The sequence below is a fragment of the Gracilinanus agilis genome, chromosome 1 (assembly GCF_016433145.1).
Source record: "Gracilinanus agilis isolate LMUSP501 chromosome 1, AgileGrace, whole genome shotgun sequence".
NCBI classification, from domain to species: domain Eukaryota; kingdom Metazoa; phylum Chordata; class Mammalia; order Didelphimorphia; family Didelphidae; genus Gracilinanus; species Gracilinanus agilis.
The window spans coordinates 576,179,821-576,194,843 of record NC_058130.1 but is presented as its reverse complement, the minus strand read 5'-3'; the positions used below and the strand labels follow the sequence as shown (position 1 = coordinate 576,194,843).

Below are 15,023 nucleotides of genomic sequence, written 5' to 3'. Positions count from 1 at the left end.
ATATATATATATATATATATATATATATATATACTTGTAGTCAAAGTAAGAAACAAATTAATGTAGATAGATTAGATAGATTGAAGGGGAAGTGGAATAACAGATGACCAAAAATGCAAGGAGATGTGATCAAGAATTGAACTAGGAAAAGTTACCTTTAGCAGACCAAATTGCCACATTTTCTTTAAGACTAGAGGAAAAAAGGAGGGATTGCTGAGAACACCATCACGACAAGAGAAGTAGAGGAGTTGAGTTGAAGGCATTCACATGAATGCCATCATTCTCAGTAAATAAGGAGTCAAGGTTATCTGTTAATAATGAAGTGAGAAAGGAAGAGGTAAAGACCGGAGAAAAAGAGTAATGTTTCAATGAGCAGTGGAGAGTAAGAGCCAGTGGGGATTGTGTAAAAAGTATCATGGGGCAGCAATGGGGATACAGTTGATGTTACATAGTAACGAGTTTGGAATAAAACCATTAGTTAAATTAAACTATATACTAACCTTATCTAACCATAGGTATACTAGCCATAGTTTTGCTCCAAGGTTCTCTCTTGGATTATTTTCTCCCTCTATACTATCTCATTTAGTGATGTCATCAACTCCAATGAGTTCAATTATCATCTCTATGCAGTTGGTTCCCAGTTTTATATATCAAACACTAGTGACTACCTTTTATGTGCTTCAAACTGGTAATTCTATAGGTATCTCAAACCAAACATGTCAAAAATAGAATCATTTCCTCCAAAAACTCTCTCATCTTTTCAGCTTCTGTCTTATGGTCATGAGAATGTCTCTGCTCCCAGTCACATAGAATTAACAATTTTCATGTCATACTCTCTCTTCTTCTGTTTCATGAACTGTAAAGTGAGGATAATAACAACATCTACTTAGTAAGGTTGTTGTGAGGATAAAATGAGATAATATTTATAATGTTTTAGCATAATTCTGGGGATATAACAGGCACTATATAAATATTTATTCCCTTCCTCCCTTTCTGTCCTCATTTTCACCAATTCTGTATATCTAATCCACTGCCAAATTTTATCATTCTTACCTTTACATCTTTCATATGAATCTTTTTCTCTCAGCACTCACAACTTCACCTCTGAACCTGGTCCTATTGCCTGGATTGTAGAAATATACTTTCTACTACAGTCTATCTTTCATTCTGCTGCCAAGACGATTATCCTAAGGCATAGTTCTAAGTACATCACAAACCCCTCATTGTACTCACCTCCTTCAATGAGCTTCAGTGACTCTCTGTTACCTCTAAATTAATTTCAATTAATTAATTTAATCAATTAAAATATTAATTTATTTTTTTTGAATTCAATGTCCTCTGCAACTGCTACTTTTGAACTTTTTCAGTTCTATTACCTCTTACCTTGACACAGTATATTCCAGAAGCATTCACCTACTTGGAATTAAAAAAAATGACACTTCATCTATGTCTTCCTTCCTTTATACTGGCTATCCCTCAAGTCTGGAATTTCTTGATACTTCAGTGCCATCTCTTTGTTTTAGTTTATTTGCCTTTAAAACTTAGATCTTCAGGATGCCTTCTTTATTCCCCACAGCTAAAATTGCCTTCCCTTCTCTGAGTATCTTAATCTTTGTGCATATGTATGTGTGTATTTATGTGCATATGTAGGTATAAAACTATATATACATATTATACACACATACAGTGTAGACATAAGGCATTTAAAAAGACATTACCTGCAAATATATATATATATACATATATATGTCAACACACAAAATGTAAACAACCAAGCACATACTAGATAGATATTGATATGTATTGTATCTATCTATGCTACTCTCTCTATCTTATCTCCCTCATCAGAAAATATTTTGTTTGAGGGCAATAAATATCTTTTTTGCCTTTCAACCCCAGTGCATAATAGAGTACCTGGTACATAGTTAGTATATAGTAAATGCATGTTGACTTGATTTTTTTTTCCTATTTAGAAACTAAATTACAGAAATTAACTGAGTTGCCCAGATTTATACAACTAGGACAGTAGGGATAATCTAAAAAATAATCCACTAAATGTTTATTAAACACCTACTATGTCCTAGGAACTATGCTAAGCACCCGGAATATAATTAATAAAAAGATAGTACCTTGTATCTAGGAGTTTACAATTTAAAGGGGGGGGTGAGTACTACAAAAAATAGGAGGCAAAAAAGCAGGATGGAGAGAAACTAGGAGGCCTCTTTTTCTGTGTAGTTGAAATAAGAAGGAGCTGTAGCTACCAAAAAAAATTTTTTTTGTAAACAGAGTGAACTGTGAATTTAGTTTCTACCCTCTTTAAAGGAAGGCATTGGGAGGAATTTAGAACTCTACCTCCCAGCCCTCCAAAAAAAGGTGAGAGGAAACTAAGGGAGGTTGTGTCAGTATCAAGGTTTGGGTTAGAAAAGTGATGATGAGATTAGAAATGTTGAGCTTAACTTGGGAAGGGCATTTTATTCCCTGGAGTTGAAACCAGATGGAGTAGTAGATGTAAAGTGAATGAGAACACTTTTATTAAATATTTTATTTAATTATTACCTCAGAATAGTTTATCTAGTCTGGAGGTGAAAGGCCATTTCTAGTTGTAGAGAGAAATTTAATAGAAATTTGTTTTTTTTTCCTTCACCCAATTTCTTCCTAGTGTAGTCAAGTTTCTGAGATGCATGAAAAAAGAGGAAAGTAAACACAGATAAACCAGTCTCTGCCTGGAAGTAGTACTACTAAGCTTTAAGTGGACAAAGCTGACAAAAATCACTTATTATGCCATTGTTTTGACATTAACAGATCACTCTTATAGACAAACTAAAAGTTTTATAAGCTATTGGGCCTAACATCAATGAACAAACCCATCAAGAAACATTTACCAAGTATCTATTATGCATCAAATACTTTTGCTAAATACAAGATACATGTACAAAAATTGAATAGTTTCTGTCCTCAAACACTAATAGGCCATGAAAATACCCAGATATAGTCCTTAAAGTTATCTCGCTTATCTCTGAGGCCAGAGAAAATGTCTCTTCCCTGCACATTGTATAATTGGATGTTAATATGCTAACAAGGAAGAAGAATGAAATAATATATTTTAACAAAAGTGTATAGTCTAGTGGAAAGAACATGAGAATAGAAAATTAAAGAATATATTATTAATTTCTGGTTTAACAACAATCCACCTATGTGGCCTTAATCATGTCATATGACATCTTTGGTTAAGTTTTCAGTATATACAAAGGATCCAGTTCCGTATGGGTCCTTTTAGTTCTAAAATTGTGATATTTGGGATTGATTATGCCTTAAATTAAAATCATTTTTAAAATAGCCATGTGCAAGGAAGATATATGTATAAGCAATTTCACTCTAATTCCTGTCAGTGAAAGATTTTTAAAAAGGACATTTTACTAAAAGAATAGCAGAAATGGTCATTATAACTAGCTTTTTCTGTCATACAATTTTCAAGAGATAGTGTAAACCCACACCCTTTTCCTCAACCTTGTAAATAGACTGTCTTTTGTATAATCCCCGGGCAGCAAAATGGAATGTACCTGTCTCTTATACTACTTGTCATTCTGTGACCCAAAGGGAAAGTTTCCTGCAGAGCTAGACAAAGATGACTGTATTGTGATAGACTTTTTCTGCTAAATTAAACGTTAGAGAATCCAAAATGGCACTAAATATCTCTGGTGTAAGTTAAGAGCTAGAGATCACCATGATGGGCTTTCTATTTTGTAAGGTTGCTTTTAAAAACAAGACTATTTCAGCATACAGAGATTGGAATAGGTCACAATTAAATCTAGAAAACTAAGTGGACAAGTAAGCTATGCTGACTGAGTAGTTCATTTTCAGTATTATTGCTCATGAGAAAATAAGGGTTAATTAAGTATAGTGATATATTGTGATAAACTTATGTAGATATATGTATAGAATTATATATATATATTAGCTTATATGTGCATATACCCACAAATGCACATAAATAAAGGTACATAATGATGCCTCATATGGATAGTAAAATTGTCCTTGGTAAGTTCAGAATCCTAGAGTGAATCCATTTTCCTTGAAAAGACAAAAGAATAACTCAAATTATTTTCAAGGAATATGACAATGAAAGAAATAATAGATTTTAGCATATTTAGTGTTCTACATCCAAATCTTACTATAGCTGATTACAATTCAAATGAAAATTATCAAATGAATTTGAAAACAACTCTCCCGATGCTTCAATATTTTCATGACTTCTCATTTGTCCAATGTGGCACTACCTCTACCAATAAGGTTTACTACCTCTACCTCTTAGTAGATGATCTTCGTAAGACACTGTGTTTCTAAAATATCCATCCCCTTTTTGTTTCACTCTCTGGTGATTAGTGACATGTTTAAAAGGAGAGGCCTAAAGGAGTAGCCTTTGTAGCTCTAAAATCCTATGAGAATTAAATGAGGAAATAATTGGCATATTTATTGGTCTTTGGATGACAGACATAAAGTCTTTCACCAACCTATGTTCAGTCTTCTAGCTTGGTAGAACCTCCCAGAGCTTGTGCTCTGGTGATATGACTTGCATGAAGAAACAGGGTCACTTCCAAGCCATGATAAAGCATCTGAAGAGGATTCTAGTGGAGGTAACCCAGTCATATTTTTTCTTAACTTTAACACTTATGTTCTGTGACCCAAAGGGAAAGTTACCTGCAGAGGTGGACAAAAATGACTATTGTGACAGACTTTTTCTGCTACTATATCCTGAATGAGATTTTTTCCATCCTTATAATTCTGCAGTCCTATGATCCTATTGTATTATTTTATGAGTCTCTTAGAATGAATGTAAATGTCTATACAATATTCCAATTTTTATTATAAAGTTTTCAGCCATTATGAGAATCTTGGTATACTAAAATTTCTTATTGATTCCTAAGTTTCTGTGCCTATATGAAAATGCCTATATGGATTCTACTTTTACCGAAAAGTAGTGTTTATATTTTCTGAAGATATTAAAATGTCCCTTCTTATGCTTCCTGCTGGGGAAAAAAATAAGATGTGACATGACATGGCATGCCCTGACTCAATAATAAATGGAATTGAGAATCTTTTTTTCCCATCATATCTTCAATAATAGTATTTCACTTCTGGTATAGTCTATATGCACACTCAAGGACAATAGTCCAAATGATTATAAACATGTTAAATAGATTCTAGTATATTTCATTTTAATTTATGTTAATTTGACTGGGGTAATTCTTGGATAATTGAACTAAATGGTCACTGTTATCTACATGTCATCATGCAGGAAGGGAGAAGGGAACAAAAAACAGAGGTTGAAATATGCTCTTATTTTTGAATATACTCCTTGATAAATGAATGCCTAGTTTTATTTGCTTTTTACATATGAAAAAAGATTCCCTGCCCTCCACGCTATAGTTTGATTATTAAGTCAGATATTTCTGGATATTGTTTAAATGTTCTGGAACTCTTTATGATATGCTTAATCAATCATGTTGTCAGTTTAAATATTTGCTGATTGATTAGAAAGAAGAACTCATCAAAAGTGATTCAATGTGTCGAGATTATAATTTGACTGTTTTACTGAAGTTAAATATTATTCACAGTTTATCATCATTCCTTTTCTTCTGTGGGTGCAGGGAAGCTTTCTGTTATTCTTTAATTTAAGTTTTTTGAAAACAGTGCCTGTGGCAGGTATTTCCTCTTTTATATTGTGAAAGTACATCCTTTAAGGTGACATGATAATTATTAAAATCATAATGTGACAATGGGTATAAATTATATATGCCACAGCTATGTAGAGTCTTTGTCATTCCTGTTGCTAATGGCACTTGGCATCTGCAGGAATACAGCAGAGCTTAGTAAAAACTAATGCCCTCCTAGTGTGCTGCAGTTTTTTCAAATGACTAAAGATCAATGCTTAAAATTATTTCATTGAGCCCAAAAGGAAGACAATATAGAAAAAGGCAGAAACTGGCTATTCATTGTCCCTCTGAAATCTTGCTCTTTTTCTAATAAGAATGACCTTTAAATAAAGAATGCATATATACACCAGTAATTAAATTTGAAAGTATATAAATAAATCAGCTAAAATAGAAAATACAAAAATCTCTGTAGTATAACTAAATGAATACCAGAATTATATTTTACATATTCTCCTCTCATCTATTTTAGAACTACATTTTTGAAGAATGATATTCATCTTAAATCAATTAAGAACATTCATTTACTACAGGGGAATATTTTCCACTGGTTTTTAAAAAATAAATTCCTCATATTTAATAATTATTGTATGAGAGTTGCTTTGGAGTAATGGAAGTCATGCCATTTTCTTTCTCAATGTTGCAACAATATTTGGCTTAGGCAATATAGAACTTGTTAATTAAATAGTACATTTCAATAATAATGTATAGTAAATCTGTTAATAACAATTTGGGTAAATATAATAATAACCTGGCTAGAAGAAACATGTAGCAATATAGAGAAAGAGAGAGCCTAGTGTCAAAAAGATTATGTTAAAGTTTTAGCTCTGATCTATACTAGTTGTACATCCTCTGACACATCACCAAAGCCAGTGGTGGAGAACCTTTTAGAGAAGGAGTGCTATGCCCAGTCCCCAACCCACCATCCCAGAGATCAAGTGTCGTGCCCTGTCCCCACCCACTGCCTTCACCCTTCTTTCCAGACAAACCTAAAAAACCCTCAAACCTAGCTCCTCTCCAACCCCATCATGGGAATCACCTTCAACACAGACTAAATAGGCTGCCATCTCTCATGCACCCTCATGCAGCATGTGACCCTCCTTCCTTAGCACCTTACCCCAAACAGGGGAGGGAGGAAGCACTTCCATTGGGCTGCTGGGCAGAGGGGTGGGGGAAATGAGGAATGTCCTCAAACCCATGGAGAAGGGGAAGGGAACAGCTCCATCCTAAGACCCTCTGGCTTTCTAGTAAAGACCTCTGTGGGATAACTGCAGGTGTGAGCACAAAGAGGACTCTGTGTGCCCTTTTATGCATGTATGCCAAATTTGGATTCACCATCATGGACCTAAGCTGTTGGTGTCCAAGAAAGCTCTTTAAGACTAAATTAAATAGGGGACTGTTGTGTAGCTCAGTGGATTGAGAGCCAAGCCTAGAGACGGGAGGTCCTAGGTTCAAATCTGGCCTCAGACACTTCCCAGCTGTGTGACCCTGGACAAGTCACTTGACCCCCATTGCTTACCCTTACCACTCTTCTGCCTTGGAGCCAAGACGGAAGGTAAGGGGGTTTTTTAGGAAAAAAAGAGTAAATTAAAGAAAAGAAATACAGATCTACAGACTAAAAGGATTTTCTAGGATATCTAGTCCAACTTCCTCAATTTATATATGAGGACATGGAAACCCAGGGAAGTAAAGGCACATGTCCATGGTTATTGCATCAATTTTTCACCTCATTTTCCTTATGTAGATCTTACTTTTGAATTGTACACCTTTGAAATTCCTTAGGGAAAGAGTAGTAGGTTTTCAGATCATAACATTGCACAAGTAGAACTGATTGGTTGCTTTGTGACATTCTATGTGTGCATGCATTCTTAGCAGATGGGATAGTGCCATTAAGAGTTCATAAATCAAACACTATGCAGTTTTCATTATATCTTAGAATCCAAATATGTCTTTGGTCTGCCTTACATAAAGAAGATTTAATAGAGCTATGCCAAAATTCATAGATTTTATATATGGATAGAGTAATGGAATATTGTTTTTTGTTTTGTTTTGATTTTTAAACATTTTAGCCTTGTTTCCTTTGAAGACAGCTAGATGAAATGCAAGAGGTAGTATCAATAAAATTAGTGTTGGGTTTAATACTTCGTGCTATAATAAGATATGGAGCCATTTAGGCTGTCTGGATTTTAAGTTGTATAAATTGGAAATATGAACTGGACATATTAAGAGCTATGTGAATAATTTGATGAATGTTAACAGTAGACTATTTAGCCCAAGTAGATCACTAGTAGATTATGAATGAGAAATAACAAGCTACTGGATAGTTAAAGCAACTGAAAATCAAATTGCTTTAGAAATCATTTAGTAACAATTCTCAAGGCAAATTTCATAACTGTACATTTATGGATTTTAATTTATATTCCACTTCCAGGAATTTGGAAGCTGTCTCAATTTTTTTCTAGTATTTTTAGAGTTGTGATAATGTACACTATACTAAAACAAAATTCTGTTGAGTAATCTTTCTGTATGACATTTTTAAGCATTTAAGAAAGAAAGATATAGATTTGACCAAATTAATTTTCACTTAAAGGCCTTATATTCATTTATATTCCTTCATCCCTTAATAAGTATGGAGTGGTTTATTGGCCATAAATATCATTATAGTTTGTTGTAAGAAATCCATATCTCTAAATTTTATTGTGTTATCCATTAATTCTTCCTCAACATTCAGAAGTGTTTTGCTTATGCATGGTGCATTTTTATTCTAGGTATTTGGTTTTAAGCATTATCGTATATCATGTCTTATAGTTTAATAAAAATCTTTTTACCATTTATATGATGACATTAAAAACTACTTAGAATGATTCATCTTTGGGGCACACTTTACCGTAAATATCTGACCTTTACCATTTTATTTTATTTGTATATTGAGAAAATTAACCATGCCATAGGATGGATCAGCATAGGTTCTGAAAAAGAAATGAGTATTGAGTCAGATTCAGATCTTATGAAGCTCTATGAAAAAATTTAATAAGATTCTCCTAGAATTATAACATGAATAGGAGTCCAATCTGCATTCGATATAATAATACTAATTGGATAATATTATCAGTGAGTATTAAACTAAGAGAAGATGTTGCCTGATTTGTGATAAAGTGATTCTGCAAATGAAAGGAATGGGTGAAAGCATTTAGGCAATGCCTCCAAGCCTGGTTGCACAATTGTTCTAGAACTATTCCAAATTTTCCTTTTATTGGAATTGATTGGTTGTAGTTCTGACACAATGCTGAAGGCAGGATGACAATGTTTGCAAGTCTCTTAATTGTAACAACAAGTTAGTAAATTTTGATGAGATTAATCAGAAGTTACGATCAGGATGTCCATTGACTTGGTCTGCTATGAATTAAGTTTGCATATTTTTTAAAAGCCCCTTGCTTTATTGCTTAAAATTGTAAGATATTAGAATCAGACTGAATCTCAAAGATAATTCAGTACAATTTAAAGATGATTTGGTAAAACTCCCTTTAATTTTACAATTTTTATTTCTCTCCTAGTTTGCTGTTTGACAACTTTGTATATCCATAACTTCCAGAGACCCATTTTTGAACTCTGCATGGGAAATGGGGGAAATGAGGAAAATGGAAGTTTAACAAAGAGAATGTCAATAAAATAAGAATATTTATTGTAAAATATGCTTCACATACCAATTGGCATATATATTTATAATGTTAATAACACCAGAATGGAAGTAGCTTCACAATAAATAAATGACAAACCTTAGATTATAGTTGGATTTAAGTATTCTTATGGTGAAAAAATTTTAAAAGGCTGAGTTGGAATAAATTTTGGGCCATGTTAGTTCTTAGTTCCTCAGAGTATTACAAAATCTGAATAAAAGGTGAGAATATTCTATTTATTGAATTACATTGAATTACATTAATATTTTGATTTATGGGAATTATTTGACTTTTTCAGATTTATTTGAGATTCTTGGACTATGAGATGCAAAATTCAAATGAATGCAAAAGGAATTTTGTGGCTGTCTATGATGGGAGCAGCTCGGTAGAGGATTTGAAAGCTAAATTTTGTAGTACCGTGGCCAATGATGTGATGCTTCGCACCGGTCTTGGGGTAATCCGCATGTGGGCAGATGAGGGAAGTCGAAGCAGCCGATTCCAGATGCTCTTCACATCTTTTCAAGAACGTAAGATTCTCTGAACAAAAATGTCTCTCCTTCAAGTATGTCATATAATTCAAGATTCATGAACCATTAATGGTGTTTTATTCATGTAATTTGAACATGGCAGAATATTCAGTAATAAGTTCTTAAAATCACTGAGTTTTTTACTCTTTTAATTTGTATTGTTTTGTTAGATGACAGTCAAATATTGCATTTCAGTTGTATTCAAAAGGGTGACAAGTTCTTGCGTAAGATAATTCATATCTCACATTGGAGAAATGTTGACTCTTTTTTGGATTTTGAATTATATGTTTGATACAAGTGATGCAGTGGCTTCTGATGAAGTTTTTTTTTAAACCTAGATTCAAATGTTATTTTTACAACTATCTTTAATAAATGTCTATTTAGTCATGTTCATTTAAGACTATTAATGTTGTATCTGACTTAGAACAAAGAGAGGTTACTTAGAAAGATAGCAAATGAACAAAATATTGGACTACATATTAAATGATAAATTCAGTGGCATCCACAATTGTGTATTTATACTAAACAGGGAAAGAAAGAATTTTGACCATTTTTTCTTAAAGAATGAGAGTTCATGTTAATAGACTTCTTTGGTACATTCCTTAGATCCACTGGCTTTTAGACCACAGTGTTCTAGCCATTCATCAGCAAAAGAGAAAAACCTGACAAATATAATCATATTAGAATTAAGAAATTAAAAAAAGGAATAAAACTTTAAAAATTCCATTGATGTCTTTGCTTATCATTATTATCATTATATTATGGGTATACCATGTTTGTTTGTTTTAATAATAATATTAAGAGACCATTGTTCATCAATGAATAAATGTTTTATCTAAATTTCAAGTATATAAGTGCTACTCAAATTGCTAAGATCATTTTAAACTAATTACTACTATTAATATTGTGCTTAAAGATTTGCAAAACACTTTACAAACATGATATCATTTTTTCCTCATGACAAAACCTTGAGAGGTAGGTGCTATAATTATCCTCATTTTAAAATGAGGAAAATGAGACAGACAAAAGTTATAAGACTAGCCCAAGGTCACACAGTAAATATCTGAGGTCACATTTGACCTTGGATCTTCCTGACTTTAGGCACAAGGATGTATATACTAGGTATGCACCTCTCAATGAGGCAATATCTGAAGATCTAGAGTGTATCTCTTATATCTCCATCTAAATCATTTACAGAAATGTTAAATATAGTGTATGTTGGTTTCTATGGATCATTTGGCTAAAGGATTCAGGATTCTTCTTGACATTTCACAAATTTTGTGATTTCATCAATGTTGGAATATATTCTAACAATGAATATTGCATTACTTCCATTTGTTCACCATCTTCATGGGTAGCTATGGCCAAAATAATAAATCTTATGTATTCTCATGATAACGAGCTTCTTTATACTTAGCTAGAGTATTTTTGAAATTATAAAGATCATACAATCTTGTCATTGGTATCATTTCTTAAAACTTTTCAACTTAGTAGTATTTTCCACAGATTATGTTCTACTGATATAAGCTACAAAAAATCAGAGTTACCATGATCAAACTCACTTGAATGATTATCAGCAAATTTACCAAATTTAACAAAGATCATGGTAAATATGATTAAGAAATATATGTAAGATGATAAGAAGGTTTTTACCTGGTTCAATGGCAGGAAAGGAAAGAAGGAAGGGAGGAAGGAAGGAAAGTTTATTAAGTATTTACTTTTAGCCAATCACTGTGCAAAGAGGTAAGGATAGAAATGATTAGAAAAATGAAGATAGTCCCTGTCCTCAAAGAAGCTTACTTTGATGAAGGCAAAATCAAAAAGAAAATGGTATTTAGGACATGGAAATTTAGTTGTTAAAATTACAGAGATGTAGTAAAGGAGTAAATTAAAACAAACTTTTGCATAGCAAATGGTGATATTAATTTAATTATAGTTCCAGAAAACACAAAGAAGGAGAAAGGGAAGGAATCAGAAAATTTTGCACATGCAACAAGGTTTCAAAACAGATAATAAAGTATGGCTGGAGTCTGTATAGATTCAGTGGACCATTTAAAATTATCACCAATGAGAACAGTAGGCTTAAGGGCAAAATTTCCAAATATGAAAGGGTTAAGATCTCCAGGATATAATATTTGACCCTAGCACTTAACACCTGACATGGACCCCTGTAGTAGTCAAGTAAATTCCATGGATCTTTCTTAGAATAGTATTTTGAAATTTTAAAAAATGGCATATGTAAGTTTATAAAGGAAATCAGTTATAGTGAAATACAATTATAAATTGTACAGACACATTTGTAATATATATGAATAGATTTACTAAAGTTAATGGACTCAGGTAAAGAACTCTTCATCTCTAAGTGAACAGATTGTAAAGGATCTCAGGATTATGCCTTATGAAGGTCAGTTGGAAAAAAAAAAACAGAAGTCAAACCCAGATAAGATATGATACTTATCTTCAAGTATTTGAACAATTCTTTTGTAGAAGAGAGAATAGAATAATTCTGTTTGTCCCCAGAGAGTGGAATGATGAGCAAAAAGTTTTTCAGAGGCATATTTCAACTCAAAGTAAGGAAATTATTTTCTTCTTATAAAATGAAATAAATGGCCTTGAAAGTCAGTGAATTATCACAGGAACATCTGGATTCTTCAGAAATGTGGAAAATCTTATCCCTGACTTGATCCAGATGTTAACTAATATCCTTCCCACCACTGATCCCACAATTTTGTAATCACTAGTTTTTTTAATGCAAATAAAATAAATATGATGATAGATTCTATTACATTAGGCTTTTATATTAATTAAGACTTCAATAAAAAAAAGAGCAAATCATTAGTTTTCTTCTGAACCCTACACATGTAAGAATATTATTTTTTTTATGTCAGGAGAAAATATTCTTGTTTTGCCAGCAGGTCAGTGATTTCTTCTGAAAGAAAAAAAAACTAGTGTAAAAGACAAACAACTCTCTCTGTTTAAGAATGGCTCATGAACTGTCACTCTATTCTGAGAGATGAATATCACCATAGTGCATTCTCCCAATGTATCTCAATCATAAATTTGCTTATCAACTGTAAGCTAAAAGCCTAAACACATATTTTGTTCTTTCTGTCAAATATCTCCTCTGTGTCATGTCATCTATACATTTTTACAGAGATGAATTTTCTACACTGGCATAAGAAATGTGCTGACTATTGCTACTACATACCAAAGATCAAAGTCACTCTAAGATGAAACACTTTGGCTGTAGAGTGTTAAGTCTTTAATCAACACTTGGAAATAATCAGATTGCCTAGATAGGGGATTGAATTTTTAAATCCTTCAGATATGCATCATTCTAAAAACCAGAAAAAAGAAGGAAAAAAATAAATGTGAGGAGGGAGGTAACATTCTGAAATGGGAAGCATGCAATTCTTTATCAGGAAACTCAAATATGGAAACTAGGGACTTCCCTTCATCTAGTGGCACAGGCAGCATTATAGGATTCTGAATGTTGTCATCTTTCTGAACATCAGCAATTTAGTAATTATTGCACATATTTAATTCCCTTGCAGATCAGCAAGTAAATAATAATATCTAAGTAGTTATTTAGATAGTCAGACAAATTATAGCATTAGAAATGAGTGATCACCTTCTTCCAACATAAATATTAGAAAAGTATCCTTGCCTTTTTTAGCAATTCCTAAATAGTTAGCAAGTGGTTTACCCAGGTGAATATTAAACAAACCTGGGAGTTTAGTAGTGGTGGTAGTCATGGTAATACCTCAATGTGTTAAGTTGTTTTAAAGTTCAGATATTTTTTTAACATTTAATAATATTTATTTTTTATAAAAGTGAATATGGTTACATGATTCATGCTCTTACTTTCCCCTTCAGCCCCCGACCTCCCCCACCACAATAGCATTTCCACTGGTTTTAACATGTGTCATTGATCAATATCTATTTCCAAATTGCTGATAGTTGCATTGGTGTGGTAGTTTTGAGTCTACATCCCCAATCGTGTCCGCCTCGACCCATGTGTTCAAGCAGTTGCTTTTCTTCTGTGTTTCCACTCCTGTAGTTCTTCCTCTGAATGTGGGTAGTGTTCTTTTCCATAAGTCCCTCAGAAATGTCCTGGGTCATTGCATTGCTGCTAGTACAGAAGTCCATTACATTCGATTATACCACAGTATATCAGTCTCTGTGTACAATGTTCTTTTGGCTCTGCTCCTTTAACTCTGCATCAATTCCTGGAGGTCTTTCTAGTTCACATGGAATTCCTCCAGTTCATTATTCCTTTGAGCTCAATAGTATTCCATCACCAGCATATGCCACAATTTGTTCAGCCATACCCCAATTGAAGGGCATACCCTCATTTCCAGTTTTTTGCCACTACAAAAAGCACGGCTATAAATATTTTCATACAATTCTGTTTATCTCTGATCTCTTTGGGGTACAAACCCAACAATTGTATGGCTGGATCAAAGGGCAGGCATTCTTTTATAGTCCTTTGAGCATAGTTCCAAATCACCAGCCAGAATGGTTGGATCAGTTCACAACTCCACCAGCAATGCATTAATGTCCCAGTTTTGCCACATCCCCTCCAACATTCATTACTCTCCCCTTCTATCATTTTAGCCAATATGATAGGTGTGAGGTGATATCTCAGAGTTGTTTTGATTTGCATTTCTCTAATTATTAGAGATTTAGAACACTTTCTCATGTGCTTATTTATACTTTTGATTTCTTTATCTGAAAATTGCCTATTCATATCCCTTGCCCATTTATCAATTTGGGGAATGGCTTGATTTTTAATACAATTTATTCAACTCCTTGTGTATTTGAGTAATTAGACCCCGTCATAGTTTTTAGTTATATAGATTTTTCCCAATTTGTTGTTTCCCTTCTGATTTTGGCTGCATTGTTTTTGTTTCTACAAAAGCTTTTTAGTTTGATATAATCAAAGTCATTCATTTTACATTTTGTAATTCTCTAACTCTTGCTTGGTTTTAAAATCTTTCCTTTCCCAGAGATATGACAAGTATACTATTCTGTGATCACTTAACTTATTTATAGTTTCCCTCTTTATATTCAAGTCATTCACCCATTCTGAATTTATCTTGGTGTAG

The 15,023-nt window shown here is 32.9% G+C and overlaps 1 protein-coding gene across 1 annotated transcript in view; it reads left to right on the top strand.

Annotated features, from left to right (window-relative positions):
- Window positions 1-15,023, top strand: part of NETO1 (neuropilin and tolloid like 1) — a 221,441-nt gene that overhangs the window by 132,446 nt on the left and 73,972 nt on the right. The window contains exon 7 of the mRNA XM_044658096.1: window positions 9,687-9,915. Coding sequence (XP_044514031.1) covers window positions 9,687-9,915 — 229 coding nt within the window. The remainder of the gene's footprint in view (window positions 1-9,686; window positions 9,916-15,023) is intronic.